The sequence below is a fragment of the Crotalus tigris genome, unplaced genomic scaffold (genome assembly GCF_016545835.1).
Source record: "Crotalus tigris isolate CLP2741 ecotype Arizona unplaced genomic scaffold, ASM1654583v1 scf7180000018350.1424685, whole genome shotgun sequence".
Taxonomy (NCBI): Eukaryota; Metazoa; Chordata; class Lepidosauria; order Squamata; family Viperidae; genus Crotalus; species Crotalus tigris.
The window spans coordinates 985,310-1,012,924 of record NW_024096959.1 but is presented as its reverse complement, the minus strand read 5'-3'; the positions used below and the strand labels follow the sequence as shown (position 1 = coordinate 1,012,924).

General features: G+C 36.3%; 1 protein-coding gene across 2 annotated transcripts; it reads right to left on the bottom strand.

Annotated features, from left to right (window-relative positions):
• Positions 1-383: 383 nt before the first annotated feature.
• On the bottom strand, positions 384-27,615 carry SLC39A8 (solute carrier family 39 member 8). 2 transcript variants are annotated; one of them, XM_039350708.1, is made up of 9 exons: positions 27,464-27,609; positions 22,152-22,688; positions 14,631-14,793; positions 12,214-12,383; positions 10,988-11,110; positions 10,073-10,249; positions 5,398-5,605; positions 4,687-4,871; positions 384-1,360 (listed from the first exon to the last, which is right to left on the bottom strand). In XM_039350708.1, the coding sequence occupies exons 2-9, from the start codon at positions 22,410-22,412 to the stop codon at positions 1,211-1,213; spliced, it is 1,437 nt and encodes a 478-aa protein (XP_039206642.1). In that variant the 5' UTR covers positions 22,413-22,688; positions 27,464-27,609; the 3' UTR covers positions 384-1,210. The 2 variants fall into 2 exon arrangements, with proteins under 2 accessions (XP_039206642.1, XP_039206643.1); XM_039350709.1 differs by lacking the exon at positions 384-1,360 and adding an exon at positions 1,367-3,517 and having other exon boundaries at positions 27,464-27,615.

Genomic DNA, 27,615 nt, shown 5'->3' with positions numbered 1-27,615 from the left:
CAATATTTATAGCATATCTAGGCATGCAGTTCAGCCAACAATCATTGCTTTCCTATTCCTTCCATTTCTAAGGAATTTATAACAAGAAAGTTTAATAGTTTGGAATATTGCCTGTAGCTCATTATGTTAAAAGTAAGTAATAAAAGTCAAATATTTCATGGTGGTCCATTGTTTAATTTAATTCTTCCTTTAAAAATAACCAGGAAAATATAAATGTTATTAATCATTAAAAAGTTGATGAATTTTCCCCAGCTTTTGAATTTATTTTTAATGCCATTCCTATAAACATGAAAGAAATAAAAAATAAAAGTAAGTCCAATGAAACCAATGTTAATTAGAAATTGGGATTTCAGCATGATTTTTAAGATTTTAAGCTAAAAATGTTTTTTTAAAAAAAAATAATAATCTCTGTGGTGGCAACTTTTAAACCTATTTTGAATTATACTGTAGTAACAAAAAGGCAGTGGTTTCTCTAAAAACAGGGAAAGGTGGGGGGGAGGAGGAGAAGGAGGAGTTGGTATTCTTTCAGTCCTAATAGGGAGAAGAAACCATTTTCCATAAGCTAGAGATCTGTAAAATCAAAATCTTCCAGTTGCCAGACCATTTTCAGAAAAATTAATGAAGAAAGTATGTAATGCTCATTCAGGAAGGCGACAACAAGCAGGATACTGAAATGGTAGCATGATTTCTCCTACTTAGAAGAGCCCCCTATGTAGTTATAATGCTATTAAACACATACCTTAGAATGGGACTGAAATTTCTGTCTATTTTTATATAGGAATGATCTATAAAGTAAACTATTTCAGTTTGGATTATGCTACACAGGTACCTTAAAACAGATCTCAGAAGTACAGTTCCAAATCCAAGGGGCTTTTCTGATATAAAGGTTTGGTAGTACATTTTCATTGACATAAATAATACATGTCCGTTTTTCAGACAAAGAATCTCTTTCATAAATTAGTCCTCTCACACCACTAAATTGTTGCTCACTGATATAAAAGTGATTAACATAGGACAAACACATGGAAGAAAATGCTATCCTAGAACACATATTAGAAAAATTTTATATATTATTTTTATATTTATATATTACTTTTATGAAAAAAAAAGTTTTGTTCCGTGACGGAAGCAAACCAAGTGTCTTTATTACTTTCAAGTTCCTTTGTGAAGTTCTTCTATTTTCATCTGCTAAATTGTCTTCCTTGTCACATTATGCCAGCTCAATATCTCCTGCGTAGAGAGTGATGAGCAGGATTGCAGTGAACCCTGTGAGCAAGCCAGCATTTTGAATCAGGAAAAAAATGAGATCTGTTTTTCTTCCAGTTACTTTTTCTCTCAACATGTCGTTCATCTCTGGGAACTGGAGTTGCCATGGAAATAAAACCGCGCACACACATAAAAAGAGAGAGAAATAATTTTACAGTAGGTAAGTTTTGCCATCTAGTGGCAAATAGAATAGCATGGTAGTATATTCATTTTTTAAAATGCATTCATTTTTAGTTTTATAGGGTTTTTTTGTACATTACTGGTAAGATTGGTTATGATTTTTAAGTTGCAAGGAAAAAGGGTTTAATGATTTGGGGGATACACCCATCTTGGATAGTAGGACCAATTACTTCATCAAGACACGGACAAGAAAAAAGAAGCTATAGTTATTTTTAGTTCTCGATTCTTAGATTCTTAGGGACTTCCTCACCTGTCCATCTTAGACAGAAAACATTTTATTGGTACCAAATGTAATTAATACTCATTTTGCTTGGGGCAACCTATCATGAATGAAGAGTTAAGCTGAGATTCAAATCTAGCTGCAAAACCTGACAAGTTAAAATGTCACATAGGAAGAAAAAAAATAAAGCTGTTTCCTTGTAGACCTTTCATTACTCAGCTAGGCTAACATAAAAAGTGCAGGATATGTTCCCTGTTTATTTACAGTAGCTTCGCCTTCCAGTTTGGGTCAGTGGGTGGTTTTCTCCTTGGTATGTCTTTGAATAGGGTATTGTTTTCTGTTTGATTGTAGTCTAATGTTAATCCCTACTTATCTAGCTGTTGGCTGCTGGAGATTGTGTATAAGATTGTCCATACAACATATTCCAACAAAACGGATATCCATACAACTTTATCAACTCCATTCACTACAACACAACCAATACAATGTATGAAAAGAATAATATTACCTTGTCACAAGCATTTCAGAAACAAACAACAGACTATTGTCGCCAAGACTTCATGGTAGCACACAAATCAACTAAAGTCCTCCAAAACATCTTAAGTAAACCAAAAGACTTAGTAGCCCAAAAAGAAAGAAGTCGTCTGCAACATACACTCTAAGGCTATGCTGGCTGAGGAATTCTGGGAGCTGAAGTCCACAAGTCTTAAAGGTGTCAAGGTTGCAGACCCTTGCTCTAAGGACTATAACAGCCACTATGTAAGACAGATAGACAGAAGACTATCAAATCATATCCATGAACAACTAGCAGTCAGAAAATACGATGAAAACTCCTTAATCTCACAACACGTGGACAAACTAAATCACAACTGGGGAACTGTGAATATCCCAGACCAAAAATCTAAAAATAACATTCCTTCCTAAGGCTAAGAGAAAGTGACTAACCCAAGGTAACCCAGTTGGCTTTGTGATTAAGGCAGGACTAGGACTCATGCCCTCCCAGTTTCTAGCCTAATGCCTTAACCACTACCCCATTCAGAATTCAGAAATATGTTTCTCTCTGCTTATTTACCCACAATTAATCTGGGCTATGTCTTGATTCTTTTTTGTACGAGTATTTCTAGATCTTAACTTGCTGGAGATTGATATACGTTTTAAGTAAAAGTATTCATCTGTTGAACTGTGGTTCCACTACCAATAGAAATACAACAGATGTTTTATGTGCTTGGCAGCAAACAAACGTAGACATTTCTCATTCCTTGCTGCATTTAATAACGATAGAATTTTTTTCAGTCCAGGTTTGGTCAATCTAATGCTTCATTTAATTCCCAGAAGAGTATTTCTCCAAAGATGTTACTTAACCAAGGATGGGAAACAAAGCACTTTGGACCATAGACAAGAAGAAAAGAATTCAGAAATAAGTCAGCCACAAACAGAAGCTATTGTATAGGGCAGACATTTAGAATCAATTCTAGAATGCATTTTTTTAAAGGCCAAGTATAACAAAGACATCAGACCAACAACTTTACTAATGCTTTACCCATCATATGTAAGCATTTTAATGTGCAGAAAAAAATCTTGTGGAGGAACATTCAAAAGTATGAGACCATACAATCTCCGTTTTGACCCAGAGCTGAGAGATTACCTTGAATAATAAGATTAATGAGATTAATTCACCATGATCACCTAAGAGAAATGGTAGGGAAAGAGAGAGAAACAAGAACTCTTACAAATCCTACCTGTTTCTAGACAGAGAAGAACAAAGTGGGGTTCAGCAATAAATCAGGGTTCTGTATTGATTATTCACACATATTATTACATTTGGCTCAGACACAGTTCCGGTCTAGACACCTAAAGATAGAGAAATTGGAAAGATAGATAGAAAAACCTATCACCTACTGTGCCATAAGTAGGCTTTCAAACAGGGGTCTATACATTATCTAAGATAGAAAGATGTCACAGAAAACAGCTTTAATTTCCAAGCTTGCTCTTTGCTCTCGGTAAAGATGAGAAACAGGTCATAAAATATACCAAACTGCCATATTTCCACTTTTTTTCTGAACTACACTTACTCATTGTAACCCAAGAAACAAGGCACAAACATATCCTAGAATGTCAGCTATGATTATAGATGTGATCTATTCATGTCTCCTCTCTAAGTGGGTGGAATTCTATATCTCTACGAATAATTGTACATAGTTTTATTAAATTCTCTATGTTTTTAATACATTGATCTTTGGTTTCAGAATTTGCACAAATAGAAGCATTAGCATGGGACATAATCCCTGGACACTTATAGAGTACTCCAAATACTCCAAAAATTGTAAATGAATTGTAATGCATAATTTGATGGAATAAGAAAAATATTATATATATAGGTAATAGTTGCCTTAATGGCATTTAATTAATTTTTACTTAGCTATCTTTGTTTGCTTTTGTCCTAGATGTTTTGAAATGAAAATTGCTAGGATGTCACCACAGGTAAGATGGTAGTAAATTCTAGAACTATAGCTCTTGAAACCCATACAGACTGAATACTAAATCTATATACTTCCCCTTATTTCTTTCATGTTTTTCAAGCCATTGGCCTCATGTACACATGTAAAACTAGTCAATCTTCCATACAGAGTTTTCAGGGGAGAACAGCTGTTTTAAGAATTAAGTAAAAAAGCAAGATAGAAGTTCCTTACTTTGTCTCGTAGCAATAAATATTTCACCCTAGGCTTAGACAGACTTAACAAGGCGTTTATGCAATTTAACACCATGCTAGGTCACATCCAATATGTCCAGCTAGGAAAAATTGACATGAACTTGCCATTTCAATGTTTTTAATTTCCAGAGTGAACTAGTTTCATGCTAATAGCATCAGTACCGTGATTCTCTTAACACTGTCTCACAGATATAGTCTCTCATAATCACACATTGTAATAATGCTAATGGTTAAGCCCATTTGTACTACAGTAAGACTATAAATATTGTTAAGTAGGTAGATAGGTAGATAAGCTGTAGCAAAAACTCACCATATCTGCAAGGGAGATGTATAGAAACATGCCTCCAGCTAGTGCAAAAATGATGTTTGGAGCAAAGTTGTTACCTAAAATTATGCCAAAAATTAGGCCAATATAACAGGAGCATGCTGATAAAAAATTGAAAAACAAGGCTTGCCTTGTGCTCATTCCTGCATTAAGAAGGATGACAAAATCCCCTAAAAAAAGAAATGGATGCCATCATGAGTACGTAACACAGTTATGATTTATACTTTCTCCAAGATGAATCAAAATACAGAGAGGCAGTCTGGTGTAATCCTTTAAAGACATCCTTGGTACTGGATGACTTTGGGCCAGTCGTTCTATCAGTCCTAGAATGGGACTATCAATCTCCAGGACCAGCATGATAAATTACAGTCTTTAACCTTCAATGAAGAGGTTTTAATCTTGCAGTAGATTGATTCAGGATGATAATAATTCAAAATGGACCAGAAATTAAAACTATCATTTTCCTATTTAAATATAAAACATTTATTGATTAGGTCTTGCTTGACGAGAAATTTCCTAAAACAGCTTATCCCAGTCCTGATGCCCTTAGAGTTGGAATGCAGCTCCAGATTTCTGAATCATTATAGTTAAACGTTGAAAGCTATAATTTTTGGAAAAACTATAGTGGCTGCATTGGTTCTAGAACTCTGCCTCAGTTACGTACCTTAACCATTGAAATGGTGTAAAACATATTACCTAATTCATGAGGAAACTCTTCACATAAGATTGCTATAGATGTGCTAATTCCCTGAAGTAGGGAAAGTGTGAAAGAAGCCCCAATGGCCAATCCATCAATGAAGTTGTGCAAAGCGTCGCTTAATGTGATCATCCAGGCAACTGTACCAATCTCAGACAGGGGAGGCCCTTTGAAACATTTGAATGAAGTACTTTGCATTTCTTCTTTCTACAACAACAAAAAACATGAAAGTTACATCAAATACTTAAGTCACTGTAAGAAATCAAAGGATATATAATTTAAAGTGTGCTTGTTTACTGAGAAATAAGTCATGGAATCCAAAGTACAGGTAGTTCTCACTTAAAAACTGGTTACTTAACTACCATTCAAAGTTATGACACATTGTCTCCCCCTTATAATCCAATTCCGGAGTTCCCACAATGGCACGCGCACACACACACCATGATTACATGACCATATTTCAGATGCTCATCTTTACAGCTGGTTGCAGCATTGTGACCATGATTTATATTTTTTCAGCTGATTTATAGCAAAAAACGCCCATAAAAACAAAAAACTATCACCACAAAAACCTTATAAAATCAGGTCAATCATGTGGGTATTATGACTTATGATTGTCATAACTTATAATGGAAATTCTGGGCTCCATTACAATCATAAGTTAAGGATTACCTATAATCATTCTCCACAGATAGCAAATATTTCTTTTACAAGCACAGCACCATGAGGTCAAATTCACTTTTGATCTCGATCACAGTTCTTCTGTTTTCTCTGCAGTAAACTGCCCAAAGGAACTGGATTATCTAAAGAACTGCAAAACAGGATGGATCCTAATGCCACCAGGTTACCAGTGCTTTTATACATTTGATTCAGAAGACCATAATGTGTTGGATTCATCTTCTAACAGGCTTATCATGGACAGCATGACACCATTTTGCAAATTTTTTAAATAGGTATCAGATAATACATCAAATAATACATTTTCCTCAAAAAAGCAACTGAGCTACAGGGTCAATCAATGAAAAGTAATCAGAAATGAGCTGATAGAGTAGGGTTAATTTTCAGCAATAAGATAGGACTCTTTTATTCCTTTAAGCATATTATGCTATAGCAACTTTTCTGAAAGGGTTATATTTCATATTGTTAAGAACTGGACACTCTTTCTAAGCATCAGGGACTTTTGGAGGTGAAGCCCCTGTATTTTTTTTGTCAGCCAATTAAATCTTGTCTATCTCCCTCCAAAACCTGACAGGACTATTTAAACCTTCATATACCTTAATAAACCACAAAGGATAGCTTTCCCTCTAGGACTCTGATTTCAGAGTCAGCACAATTGTTGGATAGAAATTACTGTTCACCTATTAATCATGCCACCTAACTTCAATAGGAAAAGTCTGAAATCCCTGGTATTTTAGGTAAACAAACTAACAAAGGAAAGAACACTCTTCACTAATTCATGTGATTTTGGGATGGCTAAATTGAAAAAACCCTGTCAATTTAAAGAAATAATCTGGTGCATTTTTAAAATATGGTTATTAAGATTATTAATTATTATGGTAGTTTATTTATAACAATCAATAAAAAATAAGTAAGATCATGGAGAATACACCAAATTTCACATACAAATTTGACTGTTATGATCAGTCATCCAGTCAACAGGATGTGGATCTCATGGCCAGACTGGATTTGATATTTTTATCCTCCTGTGGGGTCCAAGCCTCAAAAAAAAAGAAAAAAGAAAGAAAAAGCTTTTCATGGCTAGCAGCTGCCTTGCAAAGGGCCAGACAGGATGTGTCTCATCAACAGTGGGAGGAAGAAGGCAGCACAGGTCATCTGGGAATGGCAAGGGCAGTGAAGCACAGGGTGGCAAGGCTGTCAGAGTGCAGGTGGCCAAAAGGGCAGAGATGGGGGCAGGAGAGATAGGCAGAAGGGGGTAATTGAAGTGCCCTTCAGTCATAAGTGCAAGTGCGATATCAAACACCCAATTTTTGACCATGTGACCATGGGAGCACTACAATGGCCATAACTTCAGGGACTGATATAAGAACTATTTGTTCAGTGCCACTGTAGCTTTGAACTGTGACATAGTTAACCAAGGACTACTTGTATGAATATTTAGCAGACATTTTATTACTATACTTTTATTATTGATGAACTGCATTGAAGAAATTAGATAATTTTGCAAATACTATCTAAGTTTCAGTTGGTGCATTGGAAATGCAAAATTAGGTAAATTACAAACTGTTTTTTTACCACTGATTAATATAGTTCTACTCGGACAATAAAATTCCCGGAGACGCCATTTAAAGAACAATTTCAACATTTCAAAAATTACAGCCAATTTACTCATCAAAGTAAAAATAGAAAAATTAATTGATGTCTGACTTAATTTCCTACTGCATTCTTTTTTTCTTTAATGTTCTTAACTTTCAGTAATTAACAAGAAGGATTCTGAAAGAATCCATTAGAACACAAATCTTCTTCAAGCCACCTGAAAATTATTGAAAGTGGCCAACCAATAATAAATAATAATAAAAGCTTTATTAATAATATTAAACATCTGCCTATCCCAGGTCCTTAGGAAGGATTTGATATGTAGATAAAAATGCCAGCTGTAGTCTAAATATTTGTGTGACTATAATAATAGTAATAATATTTGCCACAATACTTATAACACTCTCAAACAGCATCTGCCTATCCCTAATCCTAGGGAAGGACTTTATGGGTGGATAAAAATGTCAAATCCAGTCTAAATATCTGCTGACTGTGTGGCCAATCATAAAATTTCTTAACACTATCTTTGTTTTAAGACAGAAGGGAAAGTTTACAATATTGTTCTTTTTCAACCAAATCAAACATTAAAGCTTTCCAGCCTTAGCAACCATGAATCTTATATAAACATTACATGAGATGTTAAAGGTTACGGTTTCAACTATGAATGGAATTTAAGTTTACGTGACTGCTGGAAATATTGACAGAGAGCTAAACTAACAGTTCAGAAACCTAAAAGAAAGAGAAAGGATTAATTCTATTGTTATATTAACAGGACTTGCCTAAAGTCAAACAGGGTACCTTAAAATCAATGTTTAAAATCAATGAGAAAATCTTATGAACCTGCAGATTCTCCCAACATAATCTAGTATCAGCTTCCTGGTTATGCCTAATATTATTATATAGCTGTATATGCCTTGGTCAAAGGCAAAATCAGTTTCAGGGGAACGCTTTGATGGGCAAACCCAGAAAAGAGAACCCACCCCAACAGACTCTTACCTCCAATTTACATGGCATACCCAAAGAGATTATGAATAGCTACACATTTCTCAATTTATTTGTTTTACATGGTCCACTGAGTGGAACATGGGATATCATTTCCAATTACGTCAGGTTCTTGGAATCAGCACTGGCCAAGCCCAGCTTTTACCTGAGCAGCTGCCAGATACTGTCTAGTCTACATAACTCCATAGTGTGGTATATTCAGTAGGCAGGAATGACGGAGTAAAGTATGAACATATGAACCACTTTATAACGAAGTTGAAAAAGACATGAGTTGGAAAACTGCCAAAGGTTAATAAGAAAGCAATATATATATATATATATATATATATATATATATATATATATATATATATATATATATATATATATATATATATATATGAGGTTTTCGCGGGTATTTGTATATAGGTCTTTGGTTGTTCGGGTTTTCTCCCGCGTAAAGTTGGAAGTGTCTTGGCAACGTTTCGACGAAGTCACATTCGTCATCTTCAGGCTGGTGTTTTTAGCTTCTTGCTTTGAGCAGCAATGTGTGGTTTTAGCTGTTTCTTCCTTTTAACTGCCAGTGAGGGTATGAACTGATTGGATGGGAGCTTATATATATATATATATATATATATATATATATATATTATATATATATATATATATATATATATATATAGGTCTTTGGTTGTTCGGGTTTTCTCCCGCGTAAAAACAAATATATATTATATATATTATATATATATATATATATATATGTGTGTGTGTGGTGTGTGTGTGTGTGTGTGTGGTGTGTGTGTGTGTGTGTGTGTGTGTTTTCTGAGGTTTTCGCGGGTGTTTGTATGTAGGTCTTTGGTTGTTCGGGTTTTCTCCCGCGTAAAATTGGAAGTGTCTTGGCGACGTTTCGACGAAGTCCCATTCGTCATCTTCAGGCTGGTGTTTTCAGCTTTGTGCTTCGAGCAGCAATGTGTGGTCTTAGCTAAGACCACACATTGCTGCTCGAAGCACGAAGCTGAAAACACCAGCCTGAAGATGACGAATGGGACTTCGTCGAAACGTCGTCAAGACACTTCCAATTTTACGCGGGAGAAAACCCAAACAACCAAAGACATATATATATATATATATATATATATATATATATATATATATATACACATACATACATATAATATATTCATACATACATACATACATACATACATACATATAATATATTCATACATACATACATACATACATACATATAATATATTCATACACACACATATATATATATATTGTGTATATATATAAATGTGGAGTGAACGATGAACGTAAATTCAATTTTAAAACTATTATCAACAAAGAAAAGATCAGCAATCCGCTCTTTGCTGGAAATGCTGTGATAAACTGGCAAGACATGTTCATTCATACCTGTCCAGAAATCACACTGACATTATCGAAACCCAAGTTTCCATTAGCTTCTGCTACTGCTGGATTTGCATAGCACATGGTTCCATTAACTGGTTTGATTGATTCTGCAGGAGCAGGAGGCGCAGAACAACCTTCAGGAAGTTTCAGTTCTTCAGATTCAAAATGGCTGTGACCCATCTAAAGGGAACCAGATGAAACAATTCAGAAAAGAATCAATGGACTTCAATGAAAAGATAACTTTAGAAATAGGAGAGAGAGAGAGATCTTGTCCAAATGCACTTTTTTTTCCAATACATATGAAAATATCTGTTTACTGTACTACAAATATAAATGTACAGTAAATATATCTCAATGTGAGAAATTTGGCATTCTTAGCCAAAAGTGCACATCGTGGGTCTAAGGAACACATGTGACTCTTGAAAGCCTTATGTGCAATCCTCAGGACCCTCCAAAAGTTACCACAAAATTGTTGTTTATAATGGGACAGAAATGAAAACCATTCAATACCTTGCGGAAAATCACATCCTGTACTTAATGTATGTAATTAAATGAAAATGAAATATAATGTAAATTAAATCCAAATTAGCTTTTGACCTGGCCCCTTTTTTTTAACAGATCAATGCGTGGTTAGTGTATAACATTAATATAGTCGATCAAAATGTTTTTTGTCTTTTCAACCTACATGTCACACGTCAATGGCATTTCCCTTCCAATCTCATTCTGGCTGGAGAGAAAGAACTAGCTTTCATTCAGTCTCTGCTTCTCTATAATGAACTGGATTGAGTGAGATCTATTGTCTGATGTGGTCTTTGGTTAAAACACAGCATCAGGTGGGGTTTTTTTTTCTACTTTTGACACACTTAAATAAACTTAATCATCTCTAGCAGTGAAAAACAGCTCTTTAATTCAACTCACCTGACTATGGGTTTTCAATAACATTTTAAGAACTCTTTCCACAAAGAATAAGATGTAGAATCCACCAAAAACTGCAACTGCTTTGTCAATGTAGTTATCTACTTTGGGATCAAACCCAAAGGCCTAGAACAAAAATATGAATAATAATTCCATATCATTTGATATTTCTGTATTCTTTTAAGAAAGCTTTTTTTCATTACAGTATTCACTTTTTCATTACATTCATTCAGTAAATTTAACCCAAATTTGCTTTATATTGTAACTCACCTAAACTAAATCATATATGGTATGTCACCATTTTAGGCCTGTCCCATAAAAATGGTTGCCTCTTCTATATTTAAATATCTACTCCAAACTGATTTTTTTAATCAATCTTGCCAAGTAATTAATCCACAAAATGTACATGTGAGTCAGAATAAATACTGAACAGGATAATTTGGAAATAAATTGCAGTAGCCAACTTTTACTACATTTCAACTCTCCTGTGGACTGGGGAGTGCTGTGGAAATCAGGAGATTCAGGCAGTTCAAATAAAGATTTATTCAAGGTTGAGCTGTGTACAAGAATCTGAACTATTAACAGTCAAGAGAAATTAGTGGGAGTAATTTTTATTCTTATTCAAGGTGGACTAGACTTAGATCTCTCGTGGGCATGAAGGGACTCATGATGTGTTTGACCCCTCCCTGCAGCTCAGCCTGGTCACCTCCTATATGGACTCTATTCGTCCAACATGCTTAACCAGTTCAGCCACTAATCCAATTAATTTTCCTTACAAGTGGTTCTGGCAGCACACATTATCATTTGAAAAATAAAAAACTTCCCTTCCTCTTTCCAGGAAATACCTGAACAATCCTACCAAAGCTTCATGACATCACCAACCCCTTTTCCCTTGGCAGGCAACCATAGACATGCCTTGGTGACTGTAGTTAATCAATGTTTTCAAATTATGATCTATTTGGCAGGCCATTGCCAATAGACATACAATATGATATTAGTATGTTCTCCTTCCACTTCCTGTCAGAATGGTAATTCATCTTTTTTAGATGGGGAATAGTGGTTCAATTCTAATCTATCCCCTTGAAGGAGTTTATGGTTGGAGGAAATGGAGAAGAAAGGGAATCACTACAAAGCTATAATATTGAAGAGCATCTTTCTGAATGCTCAGTCTTAAGGGAAAACATAGAATACAGTTATATTCCCACCATTTTTGTCTAAATTTTTCTTACCTCTGGAATAAGTTGAAAAATTGCATTAGAGAAGAGTGTTCCAATGGCCAAACCTACGAAGTATGTTAAAATCTTAGGGAAATAGTCCTTCTTTAAAAGAGGCGTTAAAACGAAGCCAAGAAGTGACGCAAGGCTGATTATAGTCACAGCAAGGAACCCAAAGCCCCAAACTGTAAAAAGAAAAAAAAACATGACTTAGCTCATTTACTGACCATTCAAAGTTACAACACCACTGAAAAAGTGACTTATGACCATTTTTCACACTTACAACCATTGCAGCATCCTCATGGTCACATGATCAAAATTCAGATGGCAACTGACTCGTATTTATGATGGTTGCTGTGTCCCAGCATCATGTGATCACTTTTTAATCTTTTGACAAGCAAAGTCAATGGGGAAACCAGATTCACTTAACAATTGTGTTACTAGCTTAACAACTGCAGTGATTCGTAACAACTGTGGCAAGTCATAAAATGGGACAAAACTGATTTAACAAATGTCTCACTTAGCAACAGAAATGTTGGGCTCAATTGTGTCTATAAGTCAAGGACCACCTGTAATATTAGTAAGTTTGGCAGAAAAATTACAGAAATTGTACATTTAGTGCTCAATATATCATTGTTGAAGAATTAACCATAAAAACAAAATACGTTGTTTTTAACAATAAAGGAAAGGATTTTGGAGATTTTTTTTAATTTCTGAGTGTCAAACCCTCCATTGTTTTGTTATTTAAAGACACTATTTAAAAAAAAAGAAAAAGAAGTACCAGTACCACTAAAAGCATTAAAGATGAATATGTAGTTTCTAACAACCCCTTTGTTGCATTCTGGCTTATTTACAATATTTATAAATATGGTAAATTTCAAGTATTTCTGATTTCAACTCTTTTTCCCTCATAAACCATACTCTACACCCTTATATTTTCCTTGTCTTTTGCCTTAACCAGAAGCTACTTTGATTAAAATCCTAGATGTTGAAGGTCAAACTAGACAAGACTTTGTTACATAGTTTGTACTGAGATGAATTTGTGTTTATCTAACAGCTACTTCCGGATATTCTGATTTCTTTGGCAAAGGGCAAAATGGCAACCTTCTTTATCCTGCATTACTATATTCCAGTTCCAAAAATATGTCAGAGCTGATGTTGACCAGGGATATTGCACCCACTGTCTCAATAACAATTGTACCACAACTGATATCTTCCAAACTTCTGCAATCTCTATTTACAAATCTTTGAAATCTTTTCCACTTCCTTGTCTTCAACATTATTATCTCCTAGAATGGCTATGTTAATAAATCATTGTTCTTTTCAATAACAATGGTGTCTGGTGTGTTATATTTTAGGCATAATTTGGTATGAATTTAAAATGCCATAACATTTTTACTTTGTCACGTTCGGTGATTTTTATCTGTGATTTGATGATTCCAGTGATGCATATTGATTGTGAATCCATAGCATCCTAGCATAAACATACATGCTAGTGTAATATCTTCTCAATTCAATCATAACCATTTTTGTAATCAGTCTTGGTTATTTTGCTACATCCAGTTACTATATACTCAACTGTCTTATCCTTATCTTGGCTCAAATGGAATTTACTACTTGTCTTTTCTCATTTTGCCTTAATAACTTTGGTGCATAGCTTTCTTCTTAAGACTAAAAAAACAACAACATTGCTTCTGTTTCCTTTTTTAATGTAACAGTCTGAATAGTGCTGTCCAATTTTCCTTCAATACCTTTCAAAAAATACCCATGGAGTGCTTTGGTATTTTCAAATGTCATATTCAAGCTATTGTTTCTTACAGTCAAGTTTAAAGTCCATTTTTGTAAATTGCCTTTCCTTCTGAGATTCTTTTGATAAAATTTCTCTATTTGTCTTAACGTAAAGCCCTCATTTTTTTGTCCTCTATGATTTGGTTTATCTGAAAAAGTCCTTGCTCACCAGTCTTCCTTGAAAGAGATATAATCTATTGATATCACTACATGTGGTAGGCACTATTTCCAGTTATCAATATTCTAGTTTCCTAATAAGACCATTAAGGTCCTTCTAAATTCAAGCAAAATTCCTGCACTATACCAGGTTTTATGCAATTAGTGTTTAAGTTTAAAATCTTTTGCAACAATGCCTTTCTAATAATATCTGCTAAGAAGATACAAGGCTTACTCTTAAGTGTATTAGAATCACAAGCCAATGATATTTGACAATGAGATGCAGCAATATTTTGTTATAAACACAATATTATATTTAATTATGATAGTTATCTGAGTATATATTTAAAATTATCATGCAATACCAGTTAGTAGTGAAGGCTGGTAGCCAACATTATGCCAATATAGGTGTAGAAACATTGACAGAAGTACATAACTAGAAAGAAAAATAATCTGTTAACTAAACTAGATTCTAAATGGAGAATTACCTTCTGTGGGAGATGGCTTGAAACTACCTTTGGTAGATATTTCACAGGGATGAAAAATCACTTGTTGTAAGACAGCAGGGCATATTGTAGAGAAGGTGGATTCCATTATCCTGGTATTGTTTGATATTCCATACAGAGAAAAAATATCTTCAGAAGATATGCACTAAAAAAGAATGAAAAACCTGTTAGTTTGACAAAGAAAATGAACACATAGCAGAGAGATGCAAAACATTTTAGATTTGATTGTCATCAATTGCATAAAAGATTATCTTTAGAATGGCATCTGAGGAGAAAATTCTCATTATACTTCTCAGTATCCTTCTGAAAGGATATAGGAACTTTGGTAAGCTCAATTTTATTTTAATTATAGCTTTTAAAGTGAATCTTAAATATTTGCAAGAAAGCTTTATTTGAACTCGATCCACTCTATCATTCTCTTTTTTTTTTCATGCTGCAAATAAGGAAAATCAAGACACCAGATTATAAGACATGATAGGCACAGTCTTTAGATTCTCAATGCAGATATCTCAGCCATATATTATTCCATTTATTATTATTCTGCTCATTAATTTATTCCACTCAATCTAGAATGACTCATTTTACCCACTTGCTACTTACTCCTATGCAGAAAACTATGGCACAGTTTGAAAGCTGCACTTCATCATGATCACATGACAACCCCATGAAGTTATGGGAGTTCATGTTGCATTCTAAGGCTGCTACAGTTTGGATTCCAAATAAGGAATGGATAATAAAAACTAGATTGAACACAATTAGCAAAGCTGTATTGGTCAATTCCATATATTTACACAGGGAAGTCCCTTTCCTGATCTGCCAGGGTGGAACAAAGTAGCAGAAATGAGCCATCACAAGTCCATTTGCAGTGGATTGCTTTTGCTGGCCAAGTTGTATAGCCTTCAATCCCTCCCTCTTCCCCTAGTGAGATTTCTTAAGCAGTTTTTTTTTGGGGGGGGGGAATAAGTCTGGAAATGGCTGCATAGTTTCAGCAAAACAAGATTATATATTAGTAAGAAATACTATTACTGCTAAGTGTAAGTCAGAAGGAACAAATCATTATCCAATTGGGATCAGATCAAAAAGCTCCCTATCATTAGGTTTGCACAAAGCAAAGAGATGGTCCATGGTTTTAGGGAAAATATGAGGAAGAGAACTACTTTGAGTAAACAAGGTTTTGTGGGCTGAATGAAAGTGCAGTTCATTCACAGTTTGGGCCATGTCTCTCTTTTCTTTTATTTCTGTATTTAGGAGATACTTTTGCACAATTGACAAGCAGATCAGCACAGAAACCTATTCTGAAATGAACAACTTTCACTGGATCAGCCTTTCCAAAAGGTCATAAATAAGAAAGAGATATAATCAAGTAACACATAGAGGTACATTCCAGTGTTTGTTTGAACTGGAAGCAAAACTCTGTAATTGAAATCCTGTGCATTTATGCTCCTAATATTTTATAAACATGTTATAATGTTGTATTTCTGGAGACAAGATTTCATTAAAATGTGCATGAATTATGTTATGCTTCATGCTAGTTTATACAGTTTCACCCAAATCGTGTTAACACTATGAATGCTTTTGTTCTGAAGCTTTATGAAACAATACTCTTCCCTGCAAAACTTGAATTGTTACATATTTATATTATGAAATCCTGTAATCATTCAATTATAATTTTAAAGTGTTCCAGTAATACTTATTTAATCTTGGAAACAGAATGTGTGGCAATATTGACTTGTTTGGTTAGAGAAAAGACAGTATCTACATTTATTGGTGACTAGAAACCTCTTACGAAATTTTTGGAGACAAAAACATCAACTTATATTTTATGGTTTTGATTATTAGGAAGGGTAGATTATAGAAAGAGAATCATAAAATTACTTTAGCGAGAGTAATACCAGTTAGTAGTTAGTAATTTTCCAAGGAAATGAAATTGACTCAAAGCAAGCTGAGGCAAAACTCTGCAATACCCTTCATGATCTATAATTATTAATAAATACATATAAATTCTGTGTTGACTCTTATGTCTTCTAAGCCTGCACATTCCCCTCTCTTCCTGTACTCCCAGAATCCCCTCTACAGTAATATGTTTGATTCTGGTGAAATAATTGATGAATTATTCTGTCAATAGGCAGATGGATACCATTACATTTTACTCAATATAATAATCCTCAACTTACAACCGGACCGTTCAAATTTTTGATAGACTCCTTCCAAGACGTACTCATAACCCAGATTCAATATTCCGATGGCTGCACCCTTCCCTGCAATTGTGTGATTTCATTTTAGGCACTCAGCAAACGGCCCACATTTAACACTGTTTGCAGTCTCATATAATTATGTGACTGTGATGTAGAATGTTTTTGCTAGAGACTGGCATTTACTTCTAGTTTCTGGAAAAAAAATGTCTATTGCAGAGAATAGTTTCCCTTAATAGCCAAGGTGTTTGCTTTATAAGCACCAGGTTCACTTTACAACCACCACAAAAAAGGTTGTAAGATCAGGCATGGCTACGTGATGATAGAATAGAGGAATAGAATGATAACTTTACTGTCACTTTAAATGTATACTAATCAGCATATATTAAAATGAAATTTCATTGCATTCAGCTCTCAAAGGGTAACCATCTCCAATGTACACTACATAAACATGTCAAAAGATTATGCATATACCCACATACACACATATATATGACACACAGAAACAACATAGTCTAGTTCAGATGTAAATCCTGCGAATTTACAAGATGTGTGGCCTAAGGATGAAAGCTATTGCAGAATCTAGTACTCCTGCTAGAAATATCCACTTAACTGGCACAATTTACAACCTTAATTCCAGGCTCAATTATGGTCATTAGTTGAGAACTGCTTGTAGGCTTTCATTGGCCGCTATTCTCATGACCTACGTTATGACCGGCCCTCTCAATTCCTGGCAAATAGATGGGGAAGAAATGGAGGTAGTGACAGATTTTATTTTTCTGGGCTCCAAGATCACCTCAGATGGGACTGCAGCCAAGAAATTAAAAGACGCTTGCTCCTGGGGAGGAAAGCTATGGCAAATCTAGACAACATACTAAAAAGCAGAGACATCACTCTGCCAACAAAAGTGCGTATAGTCCAGGCCATGGTTTTCCCAGTTGCAATGTATGGCTGTGAAAGTTGGACCATAAAAAAGGCTGAGCGCCAAAGAACTGAGGCCTTTGAACTATGGTGCTGGAGAAGACTCCTGCGAGTCCCTTGGACTACAAGGCGTTCAAACCGGTCAGTCCTAGGAGAGATAAACCCCGACTGCTCTTTAGAAGGCCAGATCCTGAAGTTGAAACTCAAATACTTTGGCCACCTAATGAGAAGGAAGGACTCACTGGAGAAGGGCCTAATGCTGGGAAAGATTGAGGGCAATAGAAGAAGGGGACGACAGAGAATGAGATGGCTGGATGGAGTCACTGAAGCAGTAGGTGTGAACTTAAATGGACTCTAGAAGATGGTAGAGGACAGGAAGACCTAGAGGAATGTTGTCCATGGGGTCGCAATGGGTCAGACACAACTTTGCAATTAACAACAACAAAATGTTATTTAACTATATAATAGTTTTATTGTCATTAAATATACTTATGATATGTGTATAAATTGCATGTTTGTAAGTTATCATGATGTTCTACAAAAAACAAAAAATTAAAACAAATAAAACTGGTTCATGTTCCATATTCTATTAAACAGTGGTATATAAATAATATAAAAATAACTAGAATAATGTCATCTAGTTCTTCATATAAAGAGAGGTATAAATAATTTTCATGAATCCTCTGGCTTATACAGTAATTCTCTTGACGTATGTTCCAGTTTACATATTCACCAACTACGTTTGTAATTTGCTATAAAGAATTTAAAAACCATACTGACAAAGCAGCTATTATCATGTCCTTGACCACAATAAATATTTTCCTTAAGTCACTATTCAATGTGGGGACAGATCAGATAACACAAATTTATGAATACATGGTACTTGCTAGAGTTTATATTATGTGTATGAAACAATAAGCCATTGCCCTTTTACTCTTTAATTGTTTGCATTATTTCTGTTGTGATAAGTATTCTGTTTTCTTTGTACTGTTGTGAGCTGCACTGCTATTTATACTGAAGGGAAACACTAAAGAGAACAACATGGATAAATAGCATTTATAACATAATTACAGAACTCCAGGTTACAAGTTGTACATATTACTTTTCGATGGTCTAATTCTAGTAAAAAAAACAGCCAATAGAAAACATGAAAAAGTCTAACATTTTATTCTTTGCAATACAATGCATTTTACCAATACAGCTCACCTATCCTTTATACTACCAGGTCAAGCTTAGATTGAGTTTTATCACAAAGAGACAGACTAAAAAGCTGAAATAGCTTTCTGACCCATATGGTGAAAACCAGCTTGAATTAAGTCATTGCTGCTGCTGTTTATTTTTTGGATTGTCCTCCTGCATTAATAGCACTTTGGGGTGGATTATTGCATGCCTGATGTTTACTTCCAAAATGAATGTGTGCCTTAATTATTTCTACACAGAAACATTTCATAACAGGTGTTCTCTGATCTTCTTCTCCACTCTGCTTTTCTTACATGTCAACACCCCTTTTGGGGGGTTATGCTGTACAAAATTTTCTGATAACTCAATGCACAAGAACAGTACTACTAGCCTGAGAACTACAGCACGGCCTAATATATAAATAATGGCCAGATATAGACATTTAATTTCTTCCAGAATTTGGGGGCTACAACTCCCAACATCCACATTACACACTAAAGAAGGAGAGCAAAATTTAGTAAGGGAGATTTATGTCTCTGTGTTGTGTCTAGAGGGTACCAAGATGAGAAGATTGATTTATATTCAGATAAACACACAATTCAGTGTGAAGCATAAAACAGAGAATAGCAAAGAGATGGCAGAGTCAGTCCTTTAGTATTATTTAAAGGAAAAAACAGTAAGACTCAAGCCTATTCTGATGAAATTATGATTTATAATATATTTATTACATGTAATTATTATATAATTATAGTTATATAACAACATTCAAACAAGCCTACACTGGTGTAAATATGATGAGCACATAATTGGATTTATTTCTTCTGGTAGGTACACTCAGACCTTCTAAGTGTATGAAATTTTTCCACAACATACTTCCCCAACCAATAAAAGAGAATATTTGTAGCTTAGTGTTGAAATGAGGACTTGATTGTTTTCTTGCAGATGTCTCATTACCCAAACTAGGTAACACTATCAGTTTTAGACTCACTTCCCCAAACATTTGAGTGAGAATCTGAAATATTAGATCTTCTGTGTATGTATAAACCATAGTTCTATCTTCATATGTATTCCATACTATAACAATGCTAACTGCATGATGAGCTACAATTTGTGTGTGATTTCTTTTCATATTTTATTTATTGAAGAAAAGGAATATCACCACTGTCCATAACTGGATGTCTCTCCAAGGATACATGTGGCAGTTTGCTTTACTTTTATTTTGAAAATAACTTATTTTATTTAAAAAAGCTATAGAGAGATAATCAAGAGGATAACATCTACAAGTATACTTTTTTTCTCCCATATTTACTCAATATTTGCACAAAATCCAGGAAAAGAAGGATTAGCTGCATAGTATATTCTAATAGGTAGCATTAAAAGCTGTCAGGACTGAAGCATATTCAATTATGGTCTATACAATATTTAGTACCAAAGATATAAATCTGTCTTCCTAAATCTAACACCCTCCAGAGATGTTAGACCTCCGTTTCCGTGACTGCCATCAGTGGCTGAGAAAATCCTCAAAGTTGTAGTCCAACAGAGGGCATAAATATATATTCAGCATAATTCCTGCCCAAAACCAGTTGGCTTCTTTAACCCAGAAAATATCAATAGTCAGCCAATTTAAAATGGACCAAAAATAAAGGAACTTGGCCTGAAAGTAAACATATTACCTGTAATTGAACATGCAATTTATTTGACTTGCGTATATAGATAGTCCTCAACTTACAACAGTTCATTTAGTGACTGTTCAAAGTTACAACGGCACTGAAAAAAGTGACATGACTGTTTTTCTGTTACGAACTTTGCAGCATCCCCCATTATCATGTGATCAAAATTCAGACACTTGGCAACTAGTTCATATTTATGATCATTGCTGTGTCCCAAGATCATGAGATCACCTTTTGCAAGCTTCTCACAAGCAAAAGTCAGTGGGGAAAGCCAGATTCACTTAACAATCGGGTTACTAACTTTATCAATTGTAGTGATTCACTTAACAACTGTGGTAAGGAAGGTTGTTAAATGGGCAAAACTCACTTAACAAATATATCACTTAACAACAGAAATTTTGGGCTCAGTTGTGGTCGTAAGTTGAGGACTACCTGTACTAAATATTGTATGAGATAACCTCTTCATGAGCCTGAGACATCTTGCAATACATATATTGAATACATATACTCAGTGTATCTTTGGATGGTGTATCTATTATGATTGGGGTTCTGTGGGGGAAGACAACCTGGGCAAAAAATACCCAGAAAGTATAAGGAGACTTAGCTATATGGGTTGTTATTGTTATTAATAATATGAACAGAACAGAACAGAACAGAAGAGACCTTGTAGGTCAGTGGTGGCAAACCTATGGCACAGGTGCCAGAGGCGGCACTCAGAGCCCTCTCTGTGGGCATGCATGCCATCACCCCAGTCCTAGGCCTTCAGCTGGGTTTTATAAAACCTTTTCGTTTTAGGCCTCCGACACCGTGTGCAAAAAAAAAAAGGTTCAATCAATCAGTCAATTTCAACTTCTCGTGGGGAAAAAAAAAGATCTTGCAAAGTTGGAATTGATTGATTGAACTTTTTAGTCCCACCCAGTCTGCTGTTACCATCCCAGCCACACCCACCCAATGGGCCACACCCACCTGGCACACAACAATGCATAAGTGGGTTTTGGGTTGCAGTTTGGGCACTTGGTCTCTAAAAGGTTTGCCATCACTGTCATCTAGTCCACCCCCCCCCTTAGCCCAAGCAAGAGACCCTACACCATTTCTGACCATGTATTAGCATCATGTATTAGACCAGCGTTCCCCAACAACACATTACTTGCTATGGTTGCTTATTAAGATTACCACCATCAAAAGTCCTTCTGGTTCTATGATAGAACATTCTGCCTCTGACATGACACTGAAGGTGGAGCTGGAATAAAATGGTGTGGTCAGTGGATCCCAGCTCTTACACTTTGCCAGTTCTCCCACCTAACCATAGAGGGGAGGAGGGGAGGGAAAAGAGAATAAAATACTGTAAATGGAGAGAGCTATGAAAAGTCTACCTTCCCCTTTATCTGTAGCCTTTGACCTTTTCAGCACTGACTAAAATTCTTAAAAAGAAACTCGAGACTTTGAGTCCTCCTTCCCTCTCCACAAACGTGGAAGTAGAAACTCCTGGGTGGAGTTTTCAGCGCTAGGGATGCGGGGCAAAGGGCAGGGTGTCTCCATACCTGGTTGTAGCGCAGATGCGCCAGCGATCCTGGGGGCAAGAACTCGCTCATTTTCTGCCGGGCGCCCATCTTCTGCAGCATCTGGCCGATCTGCTCGCTCGAGAGACTCCGGTTCCCTCCGAAGACAGCGAAGAGATCCTGAGCGAAGGGCCCTCCGATCGACGCCGACGCTGCTGGACGATCTTCTTGGGCGCCGGTAGAAAAGAAGACGCCAAGTGCCAGAGCGGCGGCCAGGAGCGTCCGAGCCACGAGGGGAGACATCGCCGGCAAGCGCGAAGAGGCGAGCGAGAAGGGAAGGAGTTAAATCAACCAGCCGAAGACGCGCTGACGCCAAGCGGGAGTGAGCCTTCCTCGGGCACTCAAACTTCGGCACTGCTGCAGGTGGAGGCCGTTTCTTCCCTCCCTCATGGGCAGGGACAAGCGCCCTTCCCCGGACGTTCCCCAAATCCTATCCCGGAAGGGTGTAGGTAGGAGAAAATGCCCTCAGTCAGAGAACCGAAAGATCTTCTCTTCAGTCCTGAATGCCAGGCGCTCTTCCTGCAACAGGAGGGGGAAAGAGCAAAGACAGAAACGGTGTCAGAAGCCCTCTTGACCCCAATCTGTTGCCCAGAAAGGGCACACTAGACTACAGCTCCCATTATCTCCAGACTGTTTACCAAGCAAGAGGGCAATAATGTCAGGAGTTTATGAGGGACTGTATTGCTTTAATATTTCTTTTTATTTTGTCCCTATTAATGCAACCTAGGATTGCATTGGCCTTTTTTAGCTGCTGCTGCTGCTGCTGCTGCTACACACTGTTGGCTCATATTTAAGTGATTGTCCACTAGGACTCCAAGATCCTTCTCACAGTTAACTGCTATTGAGTACTTGTACATTTGGTTTTTCTTGTCTAAGTGCAAAACCTTACTTTTCTCTACACTGAATTTCGTTGTTAGATAGGGCCCAGCATTCAAATCTGTTGAGATCCATCTAGATCAGTGGTGGTGAACTTATGGCACGCGTGCCAGAGGGGGCACCTAGAGCCCTGTCTGTGGGCATGTGCACCTCGCTCTTTGGCTAAGTTTTCACAGGAAAAAGCTATTTCTCAAGCCACTTCCTAGCCAAAACAAGCCTCCAGAGGCTTGTTTTTACAGGATTGCTCTTAAGAAGAGTCTGCTCGCTCTGGTGGCTTGTTTTGGCTAAGAAGGGGCTTGAGAAATAGCTTTTTCCTGCGAAAACTTAGCCAAAGAGCTTGCAGTCTCTGCCAGATCTCCAATGGGATAATCTTTTAGCTCCTATATAGCACTTCCAAGCGCAGCCAGGTCCTGCATTTGAACGCACTCCATAGGTGCCGAAAATTTTATCCCTACAGAGATCTGGCAGAAGGCTCCGTTGCTCAAGTGCCAGGCATACGGAGATTTCAGTCTCTGCCAGATCTCCGTTGGGATAAAAAAATGTTTCCACACCTATGGAGTGCTTCCAAACGCAGGGACTGGCTGTTTGGAAGCGCTCTATAGGAGTAAAAGACTTTATCCCAACAGAGAGCTGGCAGAGACTGCAAGCTCTGTATGCCTGGAATAGGGTGCTTGAGAAATGGAGCGCTCCTTCCCGTGCAGTCACACAGGGTGCTTCAAAATGCAGGGAATCCCTGCATTTTAATTAGCCCCACCAGAGCACAAACACTGCGCAATGCCAAACCCTAACCCCCCACCATACCCCAGGCCATCCACAATGCCAAATCTTAACCCCCACCCCAGGACAACCACATTCTTTCACTAACCTTTCCAGCTCCGTTCTCCGTGTGCAGGGCAACAAAAGAAGTTTGTGGGACTAAAAAAAAAAAGACCTTCCAACTTCTTGCGGGGAAAAAAAAAAGATCTTGCAAAGTTGGAAGGTCTGGTTGAACTTTTTTTAAAACCAGTAGTCCCACAAGCTTCTTTTGTTGCCCTGCACACAGTGGAGGAGAACAGAGCTGGAAAGGAGGTTAATGAAGGGAGGCTTTGGGGAAGCAAGGGGAGAAGGGAAGAGTCTATTCTGGCCTCCGCTGCCTCACTCTGCCAGCATCAGGGCTTGGAGGCTTATTTTTGCCAGGAAAAAGCCATTTCCCACGACCCTTCCTGACGAAAACGGAGCCAAAGCGCACCTCGCTCTTATTGAGAGCAATCCTATGAAAACAAGGATGACAGGACAGCACAGTTCTGAAAATGAAATCCTTAAAATGTGAAATTCTCTGCCAAATAATTTTAAGTCAATGAAAGCACTTGGGATTGCTTTTCTCACTTTGTTTGGATCATTTTATGCTTGTGAGCAGCTGTTTTCAGCTTTGAATTATATCAAATCTCAAGACAGAAACAGACTAACAGATGACTGGAGTGCTACATGTGTTGCTCTCAAACTTACAAAGTGTGAGCCAAGGTTAGACAAATTATCAGCATGCATACAACAGCAAAAATCACATTAATTGTTCAAAAGCATGCCAAATGTAAACTTTTACCTTTCAATAAAAAGTTGTTTGTATCATTGAAAGCTTTGTTATTGTGTTTTTCTTTTAAGACAAAAGATGTTAATGTATGAGTTGTTTTTTTCTAAACTAAAACCTCAGCATTTAGGTTAAATTGCCGTGTTGGCACTTTGCGATAAATACGTGGGTTTTGGATTGCAGTTTGGGCACTCGGTCTCTAAAAAATTCCCCATCACTGATCTAGATCTTGAGTCTGTCTTCTGAGGTATTGGCTATTCCTGCCAGTTTAATATCATCAAATTTGATGAGTTCTCCTTCTATTCCCTCATCTAAATTGTTTATGAAGAAGTTGAAAAGTACTGAATATAAAGCAGAAGCTTGGGGTACCCCACTGCTTACTTCCCTGTAGATGTAGTTTTATTACATCTGTAGACATAGTTTCATTAACTCGTTGTTGCTGTTACAAATTTGAAATTCAGTACTGCCAATAATAAAGGAAAATCTCATTTCCCAAATCAACCCATAATTCCATTTGCTCTATATTGACTGATAGACCTATTTGAACTTCAGACATATCTCTTTCTTAAACTGTCCCAGAAACTGAAACTGAAATCTGGCATATAAAGAATGAAATCTGGCATATAAAGAATAAGACTATTATTGAGCAATTCTATTTCCTGTTGAGCTCGATTAAGATCACCTTCTATTTGATAACAACGCTCTTCTGTTTTTCACTAGAGAGGGAATGTTTTTCTAGTTACATGCAGCTCAGATTTTCTCGCTCTTTAAATCAAAGATGATCCAGCTAAATAAACTTTGCTTGGTTCATATATCACTATAATCCACAGTTTCGTTTATCTGTTTCTGTGAATGTCAATATAATCTGGTTCGCATCTAATGCTACATCAAGGGTGAGCAACATTTGACCACAGTTCTAAAGAGATCATTAGAATCTGATAGATGCCACAATAACATCATCTACATCAAAAGAATATTGGGCAAATAGTGGTAATAATTGCATAATTTGTGCAAAGACAAAATATTACCGGTTCCCCTTGCCCCCTTCTCTCCTGCAGATATCCATGCCCAAGTCCCTTGTTGTGGCTACAGTCTTCTCTGACCACAATGCCTGAAAATCAGCAATATGATTTTCTTCATTATGTGGCAAGAAATACTTGAAACTGCAATTCAAGTACTACAGTAAGTTTAACATGGTTCAAAATCAAATATCAAAATTCTTCCCCACAGTCCAGTAAAACCATGAAAATATTGGTTCCATCTATACAAATTGCTGCAAATTTTGAATCAGTTAAGATATTGTGGGGACCTAAAACTTAATGAATTATGTCATAGCACAATTTATTTTGTGAATTTATACTGACTGGATCATTAACACATTAAAACACTGAAGTTATTGTACAAAATTTTACTCTCCCAAACTTCATTTGGATTAAGAGAAGCCATAGTTGAGCATGGTTGGGTCAATCTTACTTTCTATATCAAGTATATCCAAGTATATCCACACGACAAAAAGTATGCATATATCCACATACACACACATATACAACACAGAGAAATAACACAATCTAGTTCGGATGTATACATATACATGGCGAGAAAAAAGAATCCTGTGAATTTACAAGATAGAGTAGCACCCCAGTGCAAAAATCCCATCAGGTTGACTTTTTTTAAAGGAAAAGGAACTAGAAACATTTTAATTATTGCATTATGTAGCTAAGCATTAACTTTATTTGAAAAAATGCAAAATGCAATCATGGGCTGCAGAGGGAATGGGGCACAGCTTGGGCTTTGCAGTTTTAGATGGTAAACAATAGTTTGCTGAAGCTTAGCTCTTGCTTTGAAATGTCAACATCTGAACACAAAATATGAAAGAATCTGCCAAGAAAACAGTGGGATCATCGGGCAGTTCCCTTTATCAACTTCCTGAGTAAATGATATATATTATTAGACCATGAGTTTATGGAGTAATTTTTAATTTCCAAGTATGTCTTTAAAATTGTGCAACACATCTATAATATTTTATTTATCCACATGAGAGGTATTGGCAATAACTACACACATAGACAATCCACACATTGAATGTCAGCATTCTAAAACTCCTACAATCTTTTGATCTTTTACCCAAACGACTCTGTTTTAACTCAATAAACATTATGTGTTCTTTAGCAAGAGACAATAAAAATGCTGTTTCTCAAGACAATCTCATTAAGGCTGTCTTTTTTTCCTTGCCTCCAAGTATTGTAGAAATATCCTCATAGAAATACCCCCATAGAAGTTTTACTTATACTTACATGTTTACTTCTGTCATGTTCTCAAAATATGCTAAATAAATAATAAATTGTAGGAGGTATTAACCAATGGTAGTCAAAAATCAGAAGAATCTTATAAAAATGCATAAGCTTTCAAAAGCATGGCTCACTTCATTTCATCTTCAATTGAGGATCCTACATCAGTTTATCCATTCTGTGCACCTCTTCTGATTTTGGCCAACAAACAGATGTTTAGTGACCTCTGTCTAAGGGTTGGGGAAGATAATGGTACAACATCTTACATTTATTTTCATGAACAGCTACAGTAAGTTTGGAAATCCATGCACAGTCCTCTATCTCTAGTCATTCAACCATCTCCTAGGAAAAGAAAGCAAACAGGAACTTACCATGGCCAAACATTTTTTATAATGGGAAGACGGTAAGAATGCTTTCTCTGTTCTGCCACACAGTAATTACATTCAGCTCTCTTCATTCATTCACAAACATCTGTGTTGTCTATTCTTTTCACCACTTTCATAATACTTTCTCTACTATTTCCCATTGTAATGGGCAGGAGAGAAAGGCACTTGTTCCTTACTCACCTTGTCCTGTCTCTGGTTACTCCAGCAGTCCTTCAGAATTAACACTGTTTCTTCCTTAGATAAAGCCTTGAGAGGAACACAGGTTGTCGTTCAGCAACTATATGCTGGTAGATAACTTGAAGCACATGCAATTTCTAGGATCAAAGATCAGC